At 58.2% G+C, this 16,506-nt stretch overlaps 1 protein-coding gene across 1 annotated transcript in view; it reads left to right on the plus strand.

Annotated features, from left to right (window-relative positions):
• RYR1 (ryanodine receptor 1) overlaps nucleotides 1–16,506 on the plus strand; it is a 110,364-nt gene that overhangs the window by 42,279 nt on the left and 51,579 nt on the right. Inside the window, 24 exon segments of the mRNA XM_058279118.2 lie at nucleotides 1,603–1,738; nucleotides 1,944–2,130; nucleotides 2,220–2,328; nucleotides 3,213–3,333; nucleotides 3,431–3,600; nucleotides 5,234–5,454; nucleotides 5,535–5,625; nucleotides 6,514–6,654; nucleotides 7,036–7,199; nucleotides 7,299–7,377; nucleotides 7,576–7,665; nucleotides 8,046–8,186; nucleotides 8,424–8,498; nucleotides 8,598–8,640; nucleotides 8,643–8,672; nucleotides 8,995–9,118; nucleotides 9,530–9,614; nucleotides 9,616–9,646; nucleotides 11,096–11,163; nucleotides 11,249–11,370; nucleotides 11,831–11,880; nucleotides 12,253–12,313; nucleotides 12,420–12,658; nucleotides 16,056–16,137. Of these exon segments, the coding sequence (XP_058135101.2) occupies nucleotides 1,603–1,738; nucleotides 1,944–2,130; nucleotides 2,220–2,328; nucleotides 3,213–3,333; nucleotides 3,431–3,600; nucleotides 5,234–5,454; nucleotides 5,535–5,625; nucleotides 6,514–6,654; nucleotides 7,036–7,199; nucleotides 7,299–7,377; nucleotides 7,576–7,665; nucleotides 8,046–8,186; nucleotides 8,424–8,498; nucleotides 8,598–8,640; nucleotides 8,643–8,672; nucleotides 8,995–9,118; nucleotides 9,530–9,614; nucleotides 9,616–9,646; nucleotides 11,096–11,163; nucleotides 11,249–11,370; nucleotides 11,831–11,880; nucleotides 12,253–12,313; nucleotides 12,420–12,658; nucleotides 16,056–16,137 (2,660 nt within the window).

Raw genomic sequence — 16,506 nt, forward strand, 5'->3', positions numbered from 1 at the left:
TTAAAACAGCGCTCAATAACAGAGAGCTGTTATAAGATTATTATTCATTTAACAAATATTTATTGAGCACCTTCTCTCAATTGGGACCTATATAAAGCAGTAGGGATTTGACAGTGGTCAAGGCAGTGAGAAGTTTCTGTCCTCCTGAAGCTAATGTTCTTGTTGGGAGGATGGGTGACAAACAAGATGGATAAGGGAAATGCATAGCATCCTAGCTGGTGCTGTGTGCCTGCTACCTGGTGCTGTGTACTAGCCGGGGCTGTGTACTAGCTAGGGCCGTGTGCGAGCAGGTGCCCTGTGCTAGCTGGTGCCGTGTGCTAGCAGGTGCCCTGTGCTAGCTGGTGCCCTGTGCTAGCTGGTGCCGTGTGCTAGCAGGTGCCGTGTGCTAGCTGGTGCCCTGTGCTAGCAGGTGCCCTGTGCTAGCAGGTGCTGTGTGCTAGCTGGTGCCCTGTGCTAGCAGGTGCCCTGTGCTAGCTGGGGCCATGTGCTAGCAGGTGCCCTGTGCTAGCAGGTGCCGTGTGCTAGCTGGTGCCCTGTGCTAGCTGGTGCCGTGTGCTAGCAGGTGCCCCGTGCTAGCTGGTGCTCTGTGCTAGCAGGTGCCGTGTGCTAGCAGGTGCCCTGTGCTAGCAGGTGCCCCGTGCTAGCTGGTGCTCTGTGCTAGCAGGTGCCCTGTGCTAGCTGGTGCCGTGTGCTAGCAGGTGCCCCGTGCTAGCTGGTGCCCTGTGCTAGCAGGTGCCCCGTGCTAGCTGGTGCTCTGTGCTAGCAGGTGCCGTGTGCTAGCAGGTGCCCTGTGCTAGCTGGTGCCCTGTGCTAGCAGGTGCCCTGTGCTAGCTGGTGCCCTGTGCTAGCAGGTGCCCCGTGCTAGCTGGTGCTCTGTGCTAGCAGGTGCCCTGTGCTAGCAGGTGCCCTGTACTAGCAGGTGCTGTGTGCCTGCTAGCAGGTGCTGTCTGCTGAGGAGGCAGAAAATGAGCAGGTGAGGGAAGTAGCAAGTATCAGGAGGGTGTCTGCTTTTAGACGAGAGTGGTCAGGTAAGGGCTTACTGAGAAAGTGACATTTGGGTGAAGCTCTGAAGGAGGTGAGGGGCTATGTGAACACCCGGGGAAGAGCATTTCAGGAAATGGGAGGAGTAGGTGCAAAAGTCCTGAGGCAGGAGTGAACCTGGTGAGTTGAGGAACAGCGAGGAGACCAGTGTGGTTGGAACAGGGGAGCAAGGGGGGGCATTGTGGGAGATGAAGGCAGGGGGGTGATGGGGCAGATTGTGTAGGGGCTTATAGCCCCAGTGGGGACTCTGGCTTCTACCCAGATTGGGGTGACACCACAGGAGGGCTCTGTGCAGGGAGGGCTGCAACTGACTCAGTTACTCACAGGCCCCCTCCGGCGGCATGTGGGGAACAGACCAGGGTGGGGGCAGGAGTGGGGCAGGGAGGGGGGAGGAGGCTGCCGCGGGGGTCCAGGCAGGAGACGGCGGTGGCCAGGGCTGGGATTATTGCTTGCCCAGGGATCTGAAGGTGAATCCGATTGAGGAGGGATGGACAGAGACCTGAGCCTTGGGGGGGGGCGGTGTGGGCCTGGCCACTGGCTGAGCCCCCGCGTGCCCCCCAGGTGGTGTCCTACCTGGCAGGCTGTGGCCTCCAAAGCTGCCCCATGCTTCTGGCCAAAGGGTACCCAGACATCGGCTGGAACCCCTGCGGCGGGGAGCGCTACCTGGACTTCCTGCGCTTCGCCGTCTTTGTCAACGGTGAGACGGGGGTGGCAGCGGCAGGGCGGACGGCGTGGGGTCCCTGGCCAAGGCCTCGCTCGGGTGACAGCCCGCGTCCTGCGCCACGGGCCCGGCCTGGGCAGGGATCTCTCGGCGCGGGCCCGGGGCGGGCTCCCGGAGGCCGGCCTGGGGGCGGGCGCCCCTGCGCACGGCTCACGAGACCCCCGACCCCGCCGGCGGCCAGGCGAGAGCGTGGAGGAGAACGCCAACGTGGTGGTGCGGCTGCTCATCCGCAAGCCCGAGTGCTTCGGGCCGGCCCTGCGCGGCGAGGGCGGCTCGGGGCTGCTGGCGGCCATCGAGGAGGCCATCCGCATCTCCGAGGACCCCGCGCGGGACGGCCCCGGCGTCCGCAGGGACCGGCGGCGTGAGCAGTGAGTGCCCCGCGCCCCCGCCCCGCGACGCGGCAGCCCGGCCTCCCCGGCCCCGCCGCCTGCCCCAAGCCGTCCGCCTTCCCCGGCAGCTTCGGCGAGGAGGCCCCCGAGGAGAACCGCGTGCACCTGGGCCACGCCATCATGTCCTTCTACGCGGCGCTGATCGACCTGCTGGGCCGCTGTGCGCCGGAGATGCACGTGAGAGCTGCAAGGCCGCCGGGGGGGCCAGGGGCACGCGCGCCCCCCGGAGCCCCTTCATCCGGGCATTCGGCCTTCATCCAGCACCTGCTCCGGGGGTGGTCCTGGGCCAGGCCCTGCTGGGGACACAACGGGGACGGAGGCGGAGGCCGCGCCCTCACGGAGCTCCTCGTTGAGTGGAGGGGGCAGACCCCTCCCCACGCAGCGACAGCCCAGAGGGGCCGGGGTGGGCCGGGAAAGCCGAGGCAGAGCAGCCAGAGCGTGCTGCATGGGGCAAGCCCTGAGAGGTCAGGGAGGGCTTCCTGCAGGAGGAGGTGTCTGAGTCGGGACTTGGAGAGCAATAGGCCAATGGAGGAGGAACTGTAGACTCAGGGGAAGTAGCAGCCCCATCACCTCCTTGCTCACTCTCCATTAATTTAAATAAGAATAGACTAACTCTATACAAATAAGAAATTCAGTGAGCCCTGGAGTTTAAGTGCCAAATTCACAGAGTAAAGAGATGTCAACTTAGATACGATTCTCAGAGAGCAACAAATGGCTGGGTAAAATGGCCAGGCAGATCTCCTTGGAGCCTGAACTTTGCTTCCAGGAAATAAAGCAACAGTCTCAGAAGCCGCAGGGTCTCACAACACTCCTCTGTTAGAAATACCCTTTGCAGGCCCGGTTTTCTTCTGCTCTGAGGAGAGAAGCAGAGTGTCCCCTCCTTGTCTTGCTGCGAGGTCCCTTTCCCAGAGGTTAGAAGGGCCCACAGCTTCAGGCCCAGCCCTGGAATTCTAGCGTTGGCCCTGTGAGGAGGGGGCCGCGCTCCACTCGCCATCATGTCGGGAAGGGACGCAAAAGAGCAGTGACCTTGGGCGCCCGATGACCTGCCCCTCCCCCTCCAGCTGATCGAAGCCGGCAAGGGTGAGGCGCTGCGGATCCGCGCCATCCTGCGCTCCCTCGTGCCCCTGGACGACCTCGTGGGCATCATCAGCCTCCCGCTGCAGATCCCCACCCTGGGCAAAGGTGCGGAGGCAGCAGACTTGGCCAAGGAGGGGGCCACTGGGGAGGGAGAAGGCGGGTCCAGACGGGCGTTCCCGAGCCTCTGCCCTCCTTCCCGCAGAAGGGGCCCTGGTCCAGCCCAAGATGTCGGCATCCTTCGTGCCGGACCACAAGGCATCCATGGTGCTCTTCCTGGACCGGGTCTACGGCATCGAGAACCAGGACTTCCTGCTGCACGTGCTGGACGTGGGCTTCCTGCCCGACATGAGGGCAGCCGCTTCGCTGGACACGGTGAGCCGCCTGCCCAGCCTGGCCGCCCCCCGCCTCCAACAGGGTCCTGGGATGGGTGGCCGGCACCCCAGCAGCTGCGCTTCTCTTGTTCTGGGACCAGCAAGACCAACTCCACATCCTAGGAGAGGGCAGTGGGAGTCTCCAAGGCCTCAGGTCCTAAGAAGTAACTGTTCTTTATGAGGCTTCAGCACCGGGGATACACGAAGGCCTGTGCCGAGCCACCCTGATAAGTGCAGGGGTGACGGCTCAAGTAAGGGGAGCACTGAGAACGGACTGCTGGGTTAGCCAAACGGAAGCCGCTGCTGACCTCGACAGGAAGTTTCAGTGAGGTGGTGGTGGTGGAAGTCTAATTGGAGGGAGTTTAAGAGAGGTACCAAAGAGAATGGGTGTAGACAGTTCACACCAAAGAGAATGGGTGTAGACAATTCTTCACACCCGTTGCTGACAGGAGAGGCCAAGGAGTCCGGGTGAAGCAGGAAACTTGGTCAAGAGAAGGTTTTTCTTAAGATGGGAAAGGGAAGGTTGGCATGTGATCTATTACCACCAGTTTATAGGTAATATGGGGACAGAGGAAAAAGTTAACTGACAACATAAGGAAGCAACCAGCTAAATCCAAAACGTAGGAAATTCCACTGGATAAATAACCCAGTTCCCCCAGCAAATAAATAGCATTAAAAAGAGGAGGGAAAGGGAAGTGGATTTGACTCAACTGATAGAGCATCCACCTACCATTTAGGAGGTCTAGGGTTCAATCCCAGGGCCTCCTGACCCGTGTGGTGAGCTGGCCCACGTGCAGTGCTGACACACGCAAGGAGTGCTGTGCCACGCAGGGGTGTCCCCTGTGTAGGGGAGGGAGCTCCACGTGCAAGGAGAGCTGCCCCGCGTGAAAAAAATGCAGCCTGCCCAGGAGTGGTGCCACACACAAGGAGAGCTGACGCAGCAAGATGACACAACAAAAAGAGACACAGATTCCTGGTGCCACTGGCAAGAATGCAAGCGGACACAGAAGAACACACAGTGAATGGACATAGAGAGGACAGCGGGATGGGGGGGAAATAAATTTTTTAAAAAAGGAGGGAAAGACAGTAACATTAAAAGGCCTAAGGAAAAATAAATGAATAAATAAGTAAATAAATAAATAAATAAAAGGCCTAAGAGACCCATCAACCAAACGCTGTGTGGGGACCCTCCTGGCTCTGAGTCAAACAACTTCAACTAAATTCACAACAACCTTTTGAGGCGATTGGAGAAAGCAGACGGTGAATAGTAAGGGATTGTTAGTTCTGGTAGGTGGGTTAATGCAGTGTGGAATGTTAAAGAGAAGACTTTATCTGAATAGAAATAACTATTTTAAGTATTTATGGGTAAAATGATATATGGCTGGGGGTTGTATGAAGATATTACACGAAAAAAAATGTATAGGCTAGAGAGATAAAAAACAGGCTGAATGTCGACTCCGGTGTATGGCCAACTTCTGCACTTTTGCATGAGTTTGAAAATCTGCCTAGTCTAAGTAAGGAGGGGGTGGAGATGGGGAGGAGCAGGTTTTGGGGGGAAGATCAGGAGTCGGGGTCATTTGCTGCTAGGGCAGTCCCCCCGGGCGCCGAGTTGATGCCCCCGCCCTGCGCCCCAGGCCACCTTCAGCACCACGGATATGGCGCTGGCGCTGAACCGCTACCTGTGCTCGGCGGTGCTGCCGCTCATCACCAAGTGCGCGCCCCTGTTCGCGGGCACCGAGCACCGCGCCATCATGGTGGACTCCATGCTGCACACCGTGTACCGCCTGTCCCGCGGCCGCTCGCTCACCAAGGCGCAGCGCGACATCATCGAGGACTGCCTCATGGCGCTCTGCAGGTGCGGCGGGGCCCGGGCGCGCGGAGGGCGCGCGGGCGGGGCGCGGGCAGGACCCCACCGCCCTGTGCTCGCCCCCGCAGGTACATCCGCCCGTCCATGCTGCAGCACCTGCTGCGGCGCCTGGTGTTCGACGTGCCCATCCTTAATGAGTTCGCCAAGATGCCGCTCAAGGTGAGGGCGGGCCCTGGTTAGCCGCGCATTTCCGTGCCCCACCCGCCGGCGCGCTCTGCGGGGGACACTGCGACCCCTTTATATCCACGCTGCGCAGCCGGTTTACCTGCAGGTGTGAGGGTATGCTCCCCAGAGAAGCCTCGTTTGCTTACCAGGATTCCCAGGATGTCATCGATGCCTCGAATACAACCTAATTAACGTTTAATTTGCTCCAGTGACCCAGCCCCTGCCGCAATTAGCATACATTTGCATAAGACCCACCAATTTTTCCTAATTAGAATGCTTATTCGCATGCTCAGACCATAGACCTTCCTCTATCCTATTAGATGCATTTATGTGAACTAGCAGTACACACAGCTACTATGAATATTTTGCACACTTTCCCTCCTATTATTCTTTCATTGGCATGCTAATTTGCATAAGGCGATATCCCCAATTCAGATACCATAGCTATTTTGTATAATGGATCTAAATCAGCCCCTAATTTCAAATTTGCAAATTGGATGATGAAGGCCCTCTTCTCAGTTACCATACATTTGCATGGGCTACTGTTTATGTTTCTTTTTGGCATGCTAATTTGCATAATCACTCCATTCATTTGCACCCTGCCCTACTCAGGGGTTAATCATTAGCATGTTTGTGTAAATCAACACCAGACAAATCCAGCTCTGGCTTGGTGTCCATCCTGACTCTAAATTAGAATGATTAACTTGCATCATCAGCTGTCCCAAACTCTTCCCCAACACGCATGCCATTCATTTGCTCGGTAGTGTATTATTTGGGTAATCCACACCTCCTTCCTCATTTCAAAGCCCCACTGGGCCTTCATTTGCCTGCTGCCTGCTCACAACCCTCTCACTGGCGTGTCCGCCTCTTGCTCCCACTCAGCTCCTCACCAACCACTACGAACGCTGCTGGAAGTACTACTGCCTCCCCACGGGCTGGGCCAACTTCGGGGTCACCTCGGAGGAAGAGCTGCACCTCACACGGAAACTCTTCTGGGGCATCTTTGACTCGCTGGCCCATAAGGTCTGGGTGCTCAGAGAGCCCTGAAAAGAGTGGCCCAAAGTTGGGGGTCCAGTTCAGAATGAAAGCTTGGGGGTTCAAGAAGAGAGACTGTTTTGCAGAACTGGAACTAGGAGGATCCGTGGGTGGGGCTCCAATTGGGGGTTTTGGAAGAGGCGATGGGCCGCTAGTTTGGGGGCTTAGGGGAGGACGCTATGGGGATGGCTTGAGTGTCTAGGTGGGTCTGCGGTTTGGGTTTTAGGGAGGTGGGCCATAATCCAGCTTTTGGGGCTCAGGAAGGAGGGTTGCTGTCTGGAGATGGTAGGTTTGGGTCCCTTGAGCACCAGGGTTTGAAGGCTCAGACAGGCCCGCAGTGACCCCCGCCCCTGTCCCTGGCACCCCCAGAAGTACGACCCGGAGCTGTACCGCATAGCCATGCCTTGTCTGTGCGCCATCGCAGGGGCCCTGCCCCCCGACTACGTGGATGCCTCCTACTCATCCAAGGCTGAGAAGAAGGCCACAGTGGACGCTGAGGGCAACTTTGATCCCCGGCCTGTAGAGACCCTCAAGTGAGGCCTGGGGGCAGGAGGGGGCGCGGCCTGGGCCTGGGGGAGGAAGGCTGTGCAGGAGGGGGGCCCATCCGCACGCGCTGTCTCCCTCCCCGACAGCGTGATCATCCCGGAGAAGCTCGACTCCTTCATTAACAAGTACGCGGAGTACACGCACGAGAAGTGGGCCTTCGACAAGGTTCGCCGCAGGGCCCCCATTCCCCAGGGACCCCCCACCCCTGCCAGCTTTCCCCGGGACCAGGCCTTCCCCGAGGACCCCAGCCTTCTCGGGAGCCCCGGGCCAGTGCCCCTCCAGGGGACCCCGCACTGCCCCATCCCGCTGCCCTCTCCCCCCGGCCCCCGTGGCCCTGCTCCACCCGCCCCCTCTCACCCCCAGATCCAGAACAACTGGTCCTACGGGGAGAACATAGACGAGGAACTGAAGACCCACCCCATGCTGAGGCCCTACAAGACCTTTTCAGAGAAGGTGACCAAGCGTTGGGTGCAACGTTGGGGGGGGGCCAAAATGACCACCACCCCTGATCTGGGGATTCAGGGAGGACTGAGGCACCTTCACAGGTTTGGGTTTAGGTGAATCTGCAAGTTAGGGATCCCCATCCGTGGTCTCCACCTTCCGACGGGCATAGGACTTGACTTCTCTGGGCCTCGATTTTCCCAGGCGTAAGATGGGATAACTCGAGTTTGTTGGGGAGGCTTTGTTAGAGAGGACGGAAGGGACCTGGGTTCCAATCCTGCCTGGAGCGTTCCCCCGGCTGTACGTCGGAGGCCCGTGAGGCTGAGCCTGGCTCCGTCCTTCACCTCCCTCTCGCCCGCTGCACCAATTCCGCTCCCTCCTGTCCCCCCTAGGACAAAGAGATCTACCGCTGGCCCATCAAGGAGTCCTTGAAGGCCATGATTGCCTGGGAATGGACGGTAGAGAAGGCCAGGGAGGGGGAAGAAGACAAGACGGAGAAGAAAAAAACGCGGAAGATATCCCAGAGCGCCCAGGTGGGGGCGGGGCCGGGGCCGGAGGGGCGGGGCCAGGGGGCGTGCGGTGGGGGGGGGGGCGAGGCCCGGGAGGGGGGCTGGGAGGGGAGAGGGCAGGGGGCTGAGGATGCACAGGACAGAGGAGGAAGGAGGTGAGGGGCGCAGGGCAGGGGTCAGGGCCAGGGGCCGGGGGCCCGGGAGGGCTGGCCTGGGCTTCCTGTTAGCCCATCAAGCCCCCATCTCTCCTTGGCCCCCCAGACTTACGACGCGCGAGAGGGCTACAACCCCCAGCCCCCCGACCTCAGCGTCGTGACCCTGTCCCGGGAGCTGCAGGTGAGACCCTGCCCCTCTGCCTGGGGGGCACGGGGATGTCATTTGTGGGGAAGGGGGCTCCTCTGAACCTGGTCCTTGATTCTTCGCATCCACTCCCAGGCCATGGCGGAACAACTGGCGGAGAATTACCACAACACGTGGGGGCGAAGAAGAAGCAGGAGCTGGAGGCCAAGGGTGAGCGCGCGCACCCGGCGCACCCGACACAGCACGGTCCCCCGAGGCCTCCCCGGCCTCCTCGGGTAGCGTCCTAGAGCCATCGCTGGACTTTGAACAGATGCCTCCACCCCCGACCCTCAGTTTCTCCATCTGTAGAATGGGATGATAACAGTTTACGTCATAGGCTTGTGATGAGGCTGCGCCGAGCCGAAAGCGCAGTTCTGTTATTCCTACCTTCCACCTCCTTAATAATTATGCCCACCCTCCACTGCAGGAGCCCCTTCAGGGAGCGTGCCCTGGCCACCCCCCAGCCCCCTGATCTCTGTTTTTTTCGCCCCAGGAGGTGGGACCCACCCTCTGCTGGTCCCCTACGACACGCTCACGGCCAAGGAGAAGGCGCGAGACCGGGAGAAGGCCCAGGAGCTGCTGAAGTTCCTGCAGATGAACGGCTACGCGGTCACCAGGCACGCGGCTGGGCCAGGGAAGGGACGAGGCGGGGGCGGGGGCCTGCAGCTCGGGGCGGGGCCAGGGAGGGGACGGGAGAGGGGCGGGGCCTGCGGCTGGGGCGGGGCCAGGGAGGGGACGGGAGAGGGGCGGGGCCTGCAGCTCAGGGCGGGGCCAGGGAGGGGACGGGAGAGGGGCGGGGCCTGCGGCTGGGGCGGGGCCAGGGAGGGGACGAGAGGGGCGGGGCCTCCGGCGGGGGCGGGGCCTGCAGCTCAGGGGCGGGGCCAGGGAGGGGCAGGGAAGCCAGCCCTGCCCGGGTGGTGAGGTGGAAGCTGGGAGAGGCCGGGCCTCGGGGCGCCGGAGGGGGTGTCGGGGCAGAGAGGGGCGGCGCCTGGGTCCGGGCTGATCCATCTCTCTGCCTCTTCCCGCAGAGGCCTTAAGGACATGGAGCTGGACACTTCTTCCATCGAGAAGCGCTTCGCCTTTGGCTTCCTGCAGCAGTTGCTGCGCTGGATGGGACATTTCCCAGGAGTTCATCGCGCACCTGGGTACGGGATGGCGCCCCCACCTCGCGGCCCACTTCCTGCATTCTCCCTTTTTCTGGCGCACCTACTACATGCCAGAAGCCGTGTTGGGGATACTACAGTGAATCACTGCCCTGGGGCACCTTACATTTCCTTGGTGGATCCAGACAGTCAACATCCGAAATAATCAAATCATTTAGTGTGTTAGGAGGTGGTTAGTACTATGGAAAAAAGAAATGCGTCGAGGCAGATAGGGGCTTTCGAAATAGGGGATTCAAGGAAGATGAGAATGTGACACCTGAGCCAAGACCTAAAGGAGGCGAGGGAGGGAGCCATGTGGGGATCTGGAGGGAGAGCATTCCTGGCGGACGGGACAAGTGCAAAGGACCCGGGACATCCCTGGTATGTATAAGGATTCCCGTGAGCCCGAGGCAGATGACTGAGGAGAGGGGAAGAAGTGGGCCAGAGAGGTGCTGGGGCAGCTCGTGTCGGCTTTGCGGCTGTGGTGCAGACTTGGGCTTTTCTCCTGAGTGGGTTGGCGCCACGGAAGGGCTCTGAGCACAGGAGGGCTGCGACCTGGCTCGATTCACAGGCTCCCTCTGGCTGCACGTGGGAAACAAAAAAACACTGTGCGGGGCAGGTGTGGGTCTCCTGAAGGCTGAGTCTGCTGGGCTGCCCCGTGGATGCCGCTTATGAACCACAAAAACCACAGCTGGGACCCCTCCCCATTTCCACCAGAGAGCCCAGCACCCACCGCCCCAGCATTCCCCAGGAGAGCAAGCCCAGAGCCCCACACCCCCTTCAGGGGAGTGGCAGAGCAGGATTCCCGCCCTCTGTGAGCCTCAGTTTCCTCATCTCTGATATGGGAGTAGTGTTTACCATAACCAGACGCGGGTCTGTCATTTGCTTGCTGGGTGAGTTACTCCACCTCAGTTTCCCCATCTGCAAAATGGAGAGAGGGACCAACTGGACATGCCTCCAAGTTGGGAGGAGACTCTGCAAGGATGACATTTGTCACAGTGCAAGTGTTTAATATTGGAGGCCAGTGTTGTTTTAATTATTACTATCATTATTATCACTGCTACTATTATTATTCATGAAACTGGTTTCCACTTAAAAATTTAATATGTGTATATTGTTCCACTTGCTTCCGTCCTTCCTTCATTCCAACTTACTGAGTGCCAGGTATTGATGTTCAGGAAGAAATGGGTTAGCGATGAATGAGAAGAGGGCCGTTTCATAGCCTTAAGCCATTCCAATTTTTCTTCCTCCCCATTTACAGCTTCAGGAAGGATTTGATCAAGGAGTTAGGGGGATCAGATGAAAGGTAGGGGAGAGAGGCTTATCTCAAAGCAGTGGAGGTGACTTCATACCAAGAATTTATTTCCCAGAGCCCCTCCCTATCAGAGTACCCTGGGTTCCCCAGCCGTGAACCTCCCATGACCCTTGTTACTGCCTCTCTCCCACCCCCAGAGGCTGTGGTCAGCAGTGGACGAGTGGAAAAGTCCCCCCACGAACAGGAGATTAAATTCTTTGCCAAGGTGAGAGGCAGGCTCAGAAGCAGGTGGGGGCCGGGTGGGGTCTCTCCTTCCCCATCCAGTCCCACCCATCTCCTTCTCCCACCAGATCCTGCTCCCTTTGATCAATCAGTACTTCACCAACCACTGCCTCTATTTCCTGTCCACGCCTGCCAAGGTGCTGGGCAGTGGTGGCCACGCCTCCAACAAGGAGAAGGAAATGATTACCAGGTGGGCTGCCCAGGACCTCTGACCCAGCGCCCTGACCTCAGGCTTGTAAGCCTGGACCACTTGTCCCCCACCCTTGAACCTTAGAGCTCCCTTCTGGTGCTGGGCACTGACCGCTCTACCTGCAGAGGTGACAGAAGGACTGGGGGGAGCCACTGTCCTGGTTTGCCCAGGACTGAGGGACTCCCCAGCATGTGGTCGTTGCAGTGCTCAGACCGGGGAAGGCCCAGGAAAGCTAGGACAAGCCCGTCACCTGTCAGAAGGGTGGACCCCCTTCTGGCCCCCCAGCACCCCAGTTGCTGCCAGCTGGGACTTTCAAGCTGGTACATCTCTCCCATCTCCATCTTCTTCCCCATCCTTCTACCTCCCCCTGGCCTTGTCTTCTGTCCCATGTCCCTCTGTCCCCGTCTCTGCTCTCCTCGCTCCCTGTGTCCCATCCTTCTGTGCCTGTTTCTCTCTTTAGCCTCTTCTGCAAACTTGCTGCTCTTGTCCGTCACCGAGTCTCTCTCTTTGGTAAGTTGCTCTGCGCTCTGGGCCTTCCTCACAGGCTTCTCTCTCCCCTCCTCTCCTCCACCTGAAGAACTGTTTCCAGGTCCAGGCCTTAATTTGAACCGCCTTCATTGTGCCCTTCCCCTGGGCCCAGAGGCAGCCCTGGGCCCTGCCGTCATGGGGCTCCCGGGCCAGCGGGCGAGGCAGATCCGCTACCAGACAGTGACGGTGGCCCAGATGGGCCGGGGAGGCCCCTGGGCTGTAGGAGCCCTGCGGGGGGCTGGCAGCCTGACATTCTAGCTGGGGGTGGGGCCAGGGAGAGGCAGGTGGGGTGGATGTGGAGGGCAGCGTTGGCCCCGTGGCGCTGGCTCCATCCCGCCTGTCCTCCTCCCCCAGGGACCGATGCCCCGGCCGTGGTCAACTGCCTGCACATCCTCGCACGCTCCCTGGATGCCAGGTAGGGCTGCGGCCCGTCGCGCCCACATCCCGTCCTGATCCTGCCGCCCCCCGCCCCGGCAGCCCCAGGCTCCTCCACCCGCGGGGTCCTCCCTCTGCCCTCCTAGGACGGTGATGAAGTCGGGCCCTGAGATTGTGAAGGCCGGCCTCCGCTCCTTCTTCGAGAGCGCCTCGGAGGACATCGAGAAGATGGTGGAGAACCTGCGCCTGGGCAAGGTGTCCCAGGCCCGCACCCAGGTGAAGGGCGTGGGCCAGAACCTCACCTACACCACCGTGGCCCTGCTGCCCATCCTCACCACCCTCTTCCAGCACATCGCCCAGCACCAGTTCGGAGACGACGTCATCCGTAAGGGCGCCTGACCCCAAGGGCAGGGGTGGGGGCCAGCCCAGCTGATGCCACCCCTCCCCGGGGCCTGGTAGAATCCCCAGGTGTGCATTCAGTGCTGTAAGCCAGCCGGGCACCAGCAAATTGGTGGATAAAGGAGGACTTAGGCTCAAGTGGTTGAGTGCCTGCTTCCCACACGGGAGGACCCGGGTTCGGTTTCCGGTGCCTCCTGAAGAAACAGAAACAAACAACAGGCAAAGCACGAGAAAACGAACACAGGGAAGCTGATGTGGCTTAGTGGTTGGGCACTGGCTTTCCACATACAAGCTCCTGGGTTCAATCCCCGGTCCCTGGTACCTCAAAAAAAAAAAAGAGGAAAAAAAGAGAAAAAGAAGGAGTTAATTAGGCTATGGGTTCAGCAGCTCTAACAAGAGACTCCAAACCACCGTGGCTTAAACAAGATGGACGTTTGTTTCTTTCTTATGTAACAGACGACTTGTAAGTTGCTTGTCATGTCAGAAGCCTGGGTTCCCTCTATCTTGTTGCTCTGCCATACTTGAAATAATGAATTTATCCACACAGTCCAAGTTAGTGCACCATTCATTCTCAGTCTAGCCAGTAGGTGGGGAGAGAAAGGAAGGAGGAGGGCCCCCGCAGTCCACTCAGAGAAACAACCTAGAAGTGGCTTGCATCACTTCTGTTTACATCCCACTGGCCTGAAATTAGCACATGACCACGTGTAGCTGCAAGGGAGGCTGGAAAAGTAACCTTTATTCCAGGAGGTCAAGCTAAATCATGGGGGTCTATCACTATGAGAAAGAAAGGAAGAAAATTTTTTTAAAAAGAAAGAAAAAAGGAAAGAGCAGACAATGGGAGTCAATTAGCAGCTTTTGCCATATTTATCCTACCATACAGCACATACCGCGTATGACCCACCCTGGGATCTTGTGATCTTGTGCACACAGAGTATAACAAGTCATGTGTCATCAATGAGACAGACAATCTGAAACACCCAGTGGGGTGCAATGAGGTTGGGGATACGGGTCCTCAAAAGAACCTTATAAGATGTGGCCTGGAGCGGGGGGAGCCCTGGGAAGGGCAGAAGGGGTGGGAGAGATGCTCAGGAGGCCGAGTAGATGGGCTGTGGGGAAGGCGTCCAGGTGATGCCTGGGGGCCCGGGGGTGGTGGGGTGTCCATGAAGCAGGGACTGGAAGGAGGAGTGGCTTTGGGGGGAGAGATTATCCAGTTTCCTAGGGCTGCTGTTTCAAAGAACCGCAGACTGGAGGGCTTAAGGCAACGGAAATTTATTGTCTCCGTTCTGGAGGCTTCGAGGTTCCAGCGTCTGCAGGGGAGGAGCCTTCCTCACCTCCATCAGCTTCTGCTCGTGTTGCAGGCAGTCTCTGGGCTCCAGCCTCCATCTTGGCGCTCACATGGTGCGCTCCCCGGTGCCTGTGTGTGCCCACATCTCTCCTTATAAGCACACCTGTCATATTGGATTAGAGCACACCCTAATCCAGCATGGCTCATCTTAACTAATAACATCTTCAAAGGCCCTATTTCCAAATAAGTCCACCTTCCCAGGATCGGAGGTCAGGGCGTGACTTTTTGGGGAGCACAAGGCAACCCATAACAGATGCTGAGGCCAGTTTGAAACTTGGTGGTAGTGAGGGCCCCAGCGGACACCCAGCAGGAGGTGACCAGGACAGGCCACAGGGCCAGTGGGTTGTGGGGCACATCAGAACTTGCTGCTTATTTGAAATTAGATCTATTAATAAAAGTAAGAAAAGGAACACTCGGAAGGGTTTCTTCCCCTGCTCATACTTATGGAAAAGTTGAAAGAAGGGAATTGTGCATTTGCCCCATGTGCTTTATCTTTCACTTTATGAGTGAAAATACTTCCAGTCTTTTCCCCTGAACTTTTGAAAGTAAGTTGCACATGGTGCAGCCACTCACCCCCAAATCCCAGCCTGCATCTCCTGGAATAAGGACCTTCCTTCATGTAACCACAATCTCGTTCTATCATGTCTAACCTGACCATAATCTACATTGCTCTCCTCAGCCCCCAAATCCCTTTGATTTTCTAAAAATTTAAAATCTAGTCAAGTCTCCCATGTTGCATTTGTTGTTTTTTGTTGTTGTTGTTTGTCCCTCCCCATTGTTGTTTGCACTCGCTGCTGCTCTCTGTGTCCACTCGCTGTGTGTTCTTCTCTGTCTGCTTGTCTCTTCTTCTCGTCTTTGTCTTTCAGAGGCACCGGGAACCGACCCTGGGGCCTCTGGTGTGGGAGTGAGGCAATCAATTGCTTGAGCCACCTTATCTCCTTGGTCTGGTGTGTTTCTGTTTCTCCTCTGCATCTCCCTTTGTTGCGTCATCTTGCTGCACCAATACGCCATGGCGCAGGTCAGCTTGCCTTCACCAGAAGGCCCCAGAAATCTAACCCGGGCCTCCCATATGGTAGACAGGAGCCCAATTGCCTGAGCCACATCGTGTGTTGCATTTGGTTGTTACATCTCTGCCATCTCTTTTAAATCTAGAACAGGCCATGCCATCTTTTGCCCTGTGACATTTGTGGAGTCAATGAGGTTCTTACTTGGCCTTCTGGGGGTTCTGTGATAACCTAAAATCATAGTAAAAAAAAATTTTTTTACGATTTATTTTTTCATTTATTTCTCTTCCCTTCCCCCTCCCTCTCCCCACCCCAGTTGTCTGTTCTCTGTGCCCATTTGCTGCGTGTTCTTTTTGTCCGCTTCTGTTGTTGTCAGCGGCACGGGAATCTGTGTTGTTGTTTTTTTTGCTGTGTCAGCTCTCCGTGTGGGCGGCGCCATTCCTGGGCAGGCTGCACTTTCTTTCGCGCTGGGCGGCTCTCCTTATGGGGTGCGCTCCTTGTGCGTGGGGCTCCCCTACACGGGCGACACCCCTGCGTGGCATAGCACTCCTTGCGCGCATCAGCACTGCGCATGGGCCAGCTCCACACGGGTCAAGGAGGCCCGGGGTTTGAACCGCGGACCTCCCATGTGGTAGGCGGACGCCCTATCCTTTGGGCCAAGTCCGCTTCCCCATAGTCAAAATTGCAGATTTGTTTGCATTTTTCTGGAGAGCGTGTCCGCTGTTTTCATAAAAGAGATGCGCCACTCCTCTCTAAGGCAAAAGCAATCACTCGCTTTTGTTGAGTGCGGTGGATTCTGTGTTCTGAGTGCTTCCCAAGTCTCAGCTCCTTTTATCCTCACAACGACCGCATGAGGAAGATAGTATAATTGTCCCCACTTGACAGCTAGGGAAGCTGATGCCAAGTGTCACTCAACTATAAATGGCAGGTTGGCTCACAGCGCCTGCTCTAACCACTGCCCTCCCCTGGAGAGAAGGGACTGGGGGGCTTGGCCCAGGGGGCGCATCCCTGACCCCTCCCTCTCTCTCCCGCAGTGGACGATGTCCAGGTCTCTTGCTACCGGACACTGTGCAGTATCTACTCTCTGGGAACCACCAAGAACCCTTATGTGGAAAAGTAAGGAGGGGAGCTGTAGTTTGGAGCTGGGGTGTGGACTGCGGGGGCCAGGGAGCGAGAGGGGCAGGAGACGAAGATGGGGATGCATGAAATAGTGGCGGAGATGGTCCAAATCTTCAACAGCGGCCCCGGCGCGCTGTAACAGCTGCAGTTCCCCAAGGCGGCCACACGAGGGCACCCAGGGGAGGGCTCCCCCCACCCCGAGGGAGGTCAGGTTGCTCCCGCTGAGGTCACGCCTGCCCTGCAGGGAGCACTCAAGTGCGAGCCACCGTCCACTGGTGAGCACCGAGGAGGCCCCTGGCAGTGTCCAGATGGGCTCGGGGGGACCGCACCATGGCCAGAGCGACGGCCTGGAGGCCTGGGAAAGGC

This window comes from Dasypus novemcinctus, chromosome 18, assembly GCF_030445035.2.
Source record: "Dasypus novemcinctus isolate mDasNov1 chromosome 18, mDasNov1.1.hap2, whole genome shotgun sequence".
NCBI classification, from domain to species: domain Eukaryota; kingdom Metazoa; phylum Chordata; class Mammalia; order Cingulata; family Dasypodidae; genus Dasypus; species Dasypus novemcinctus.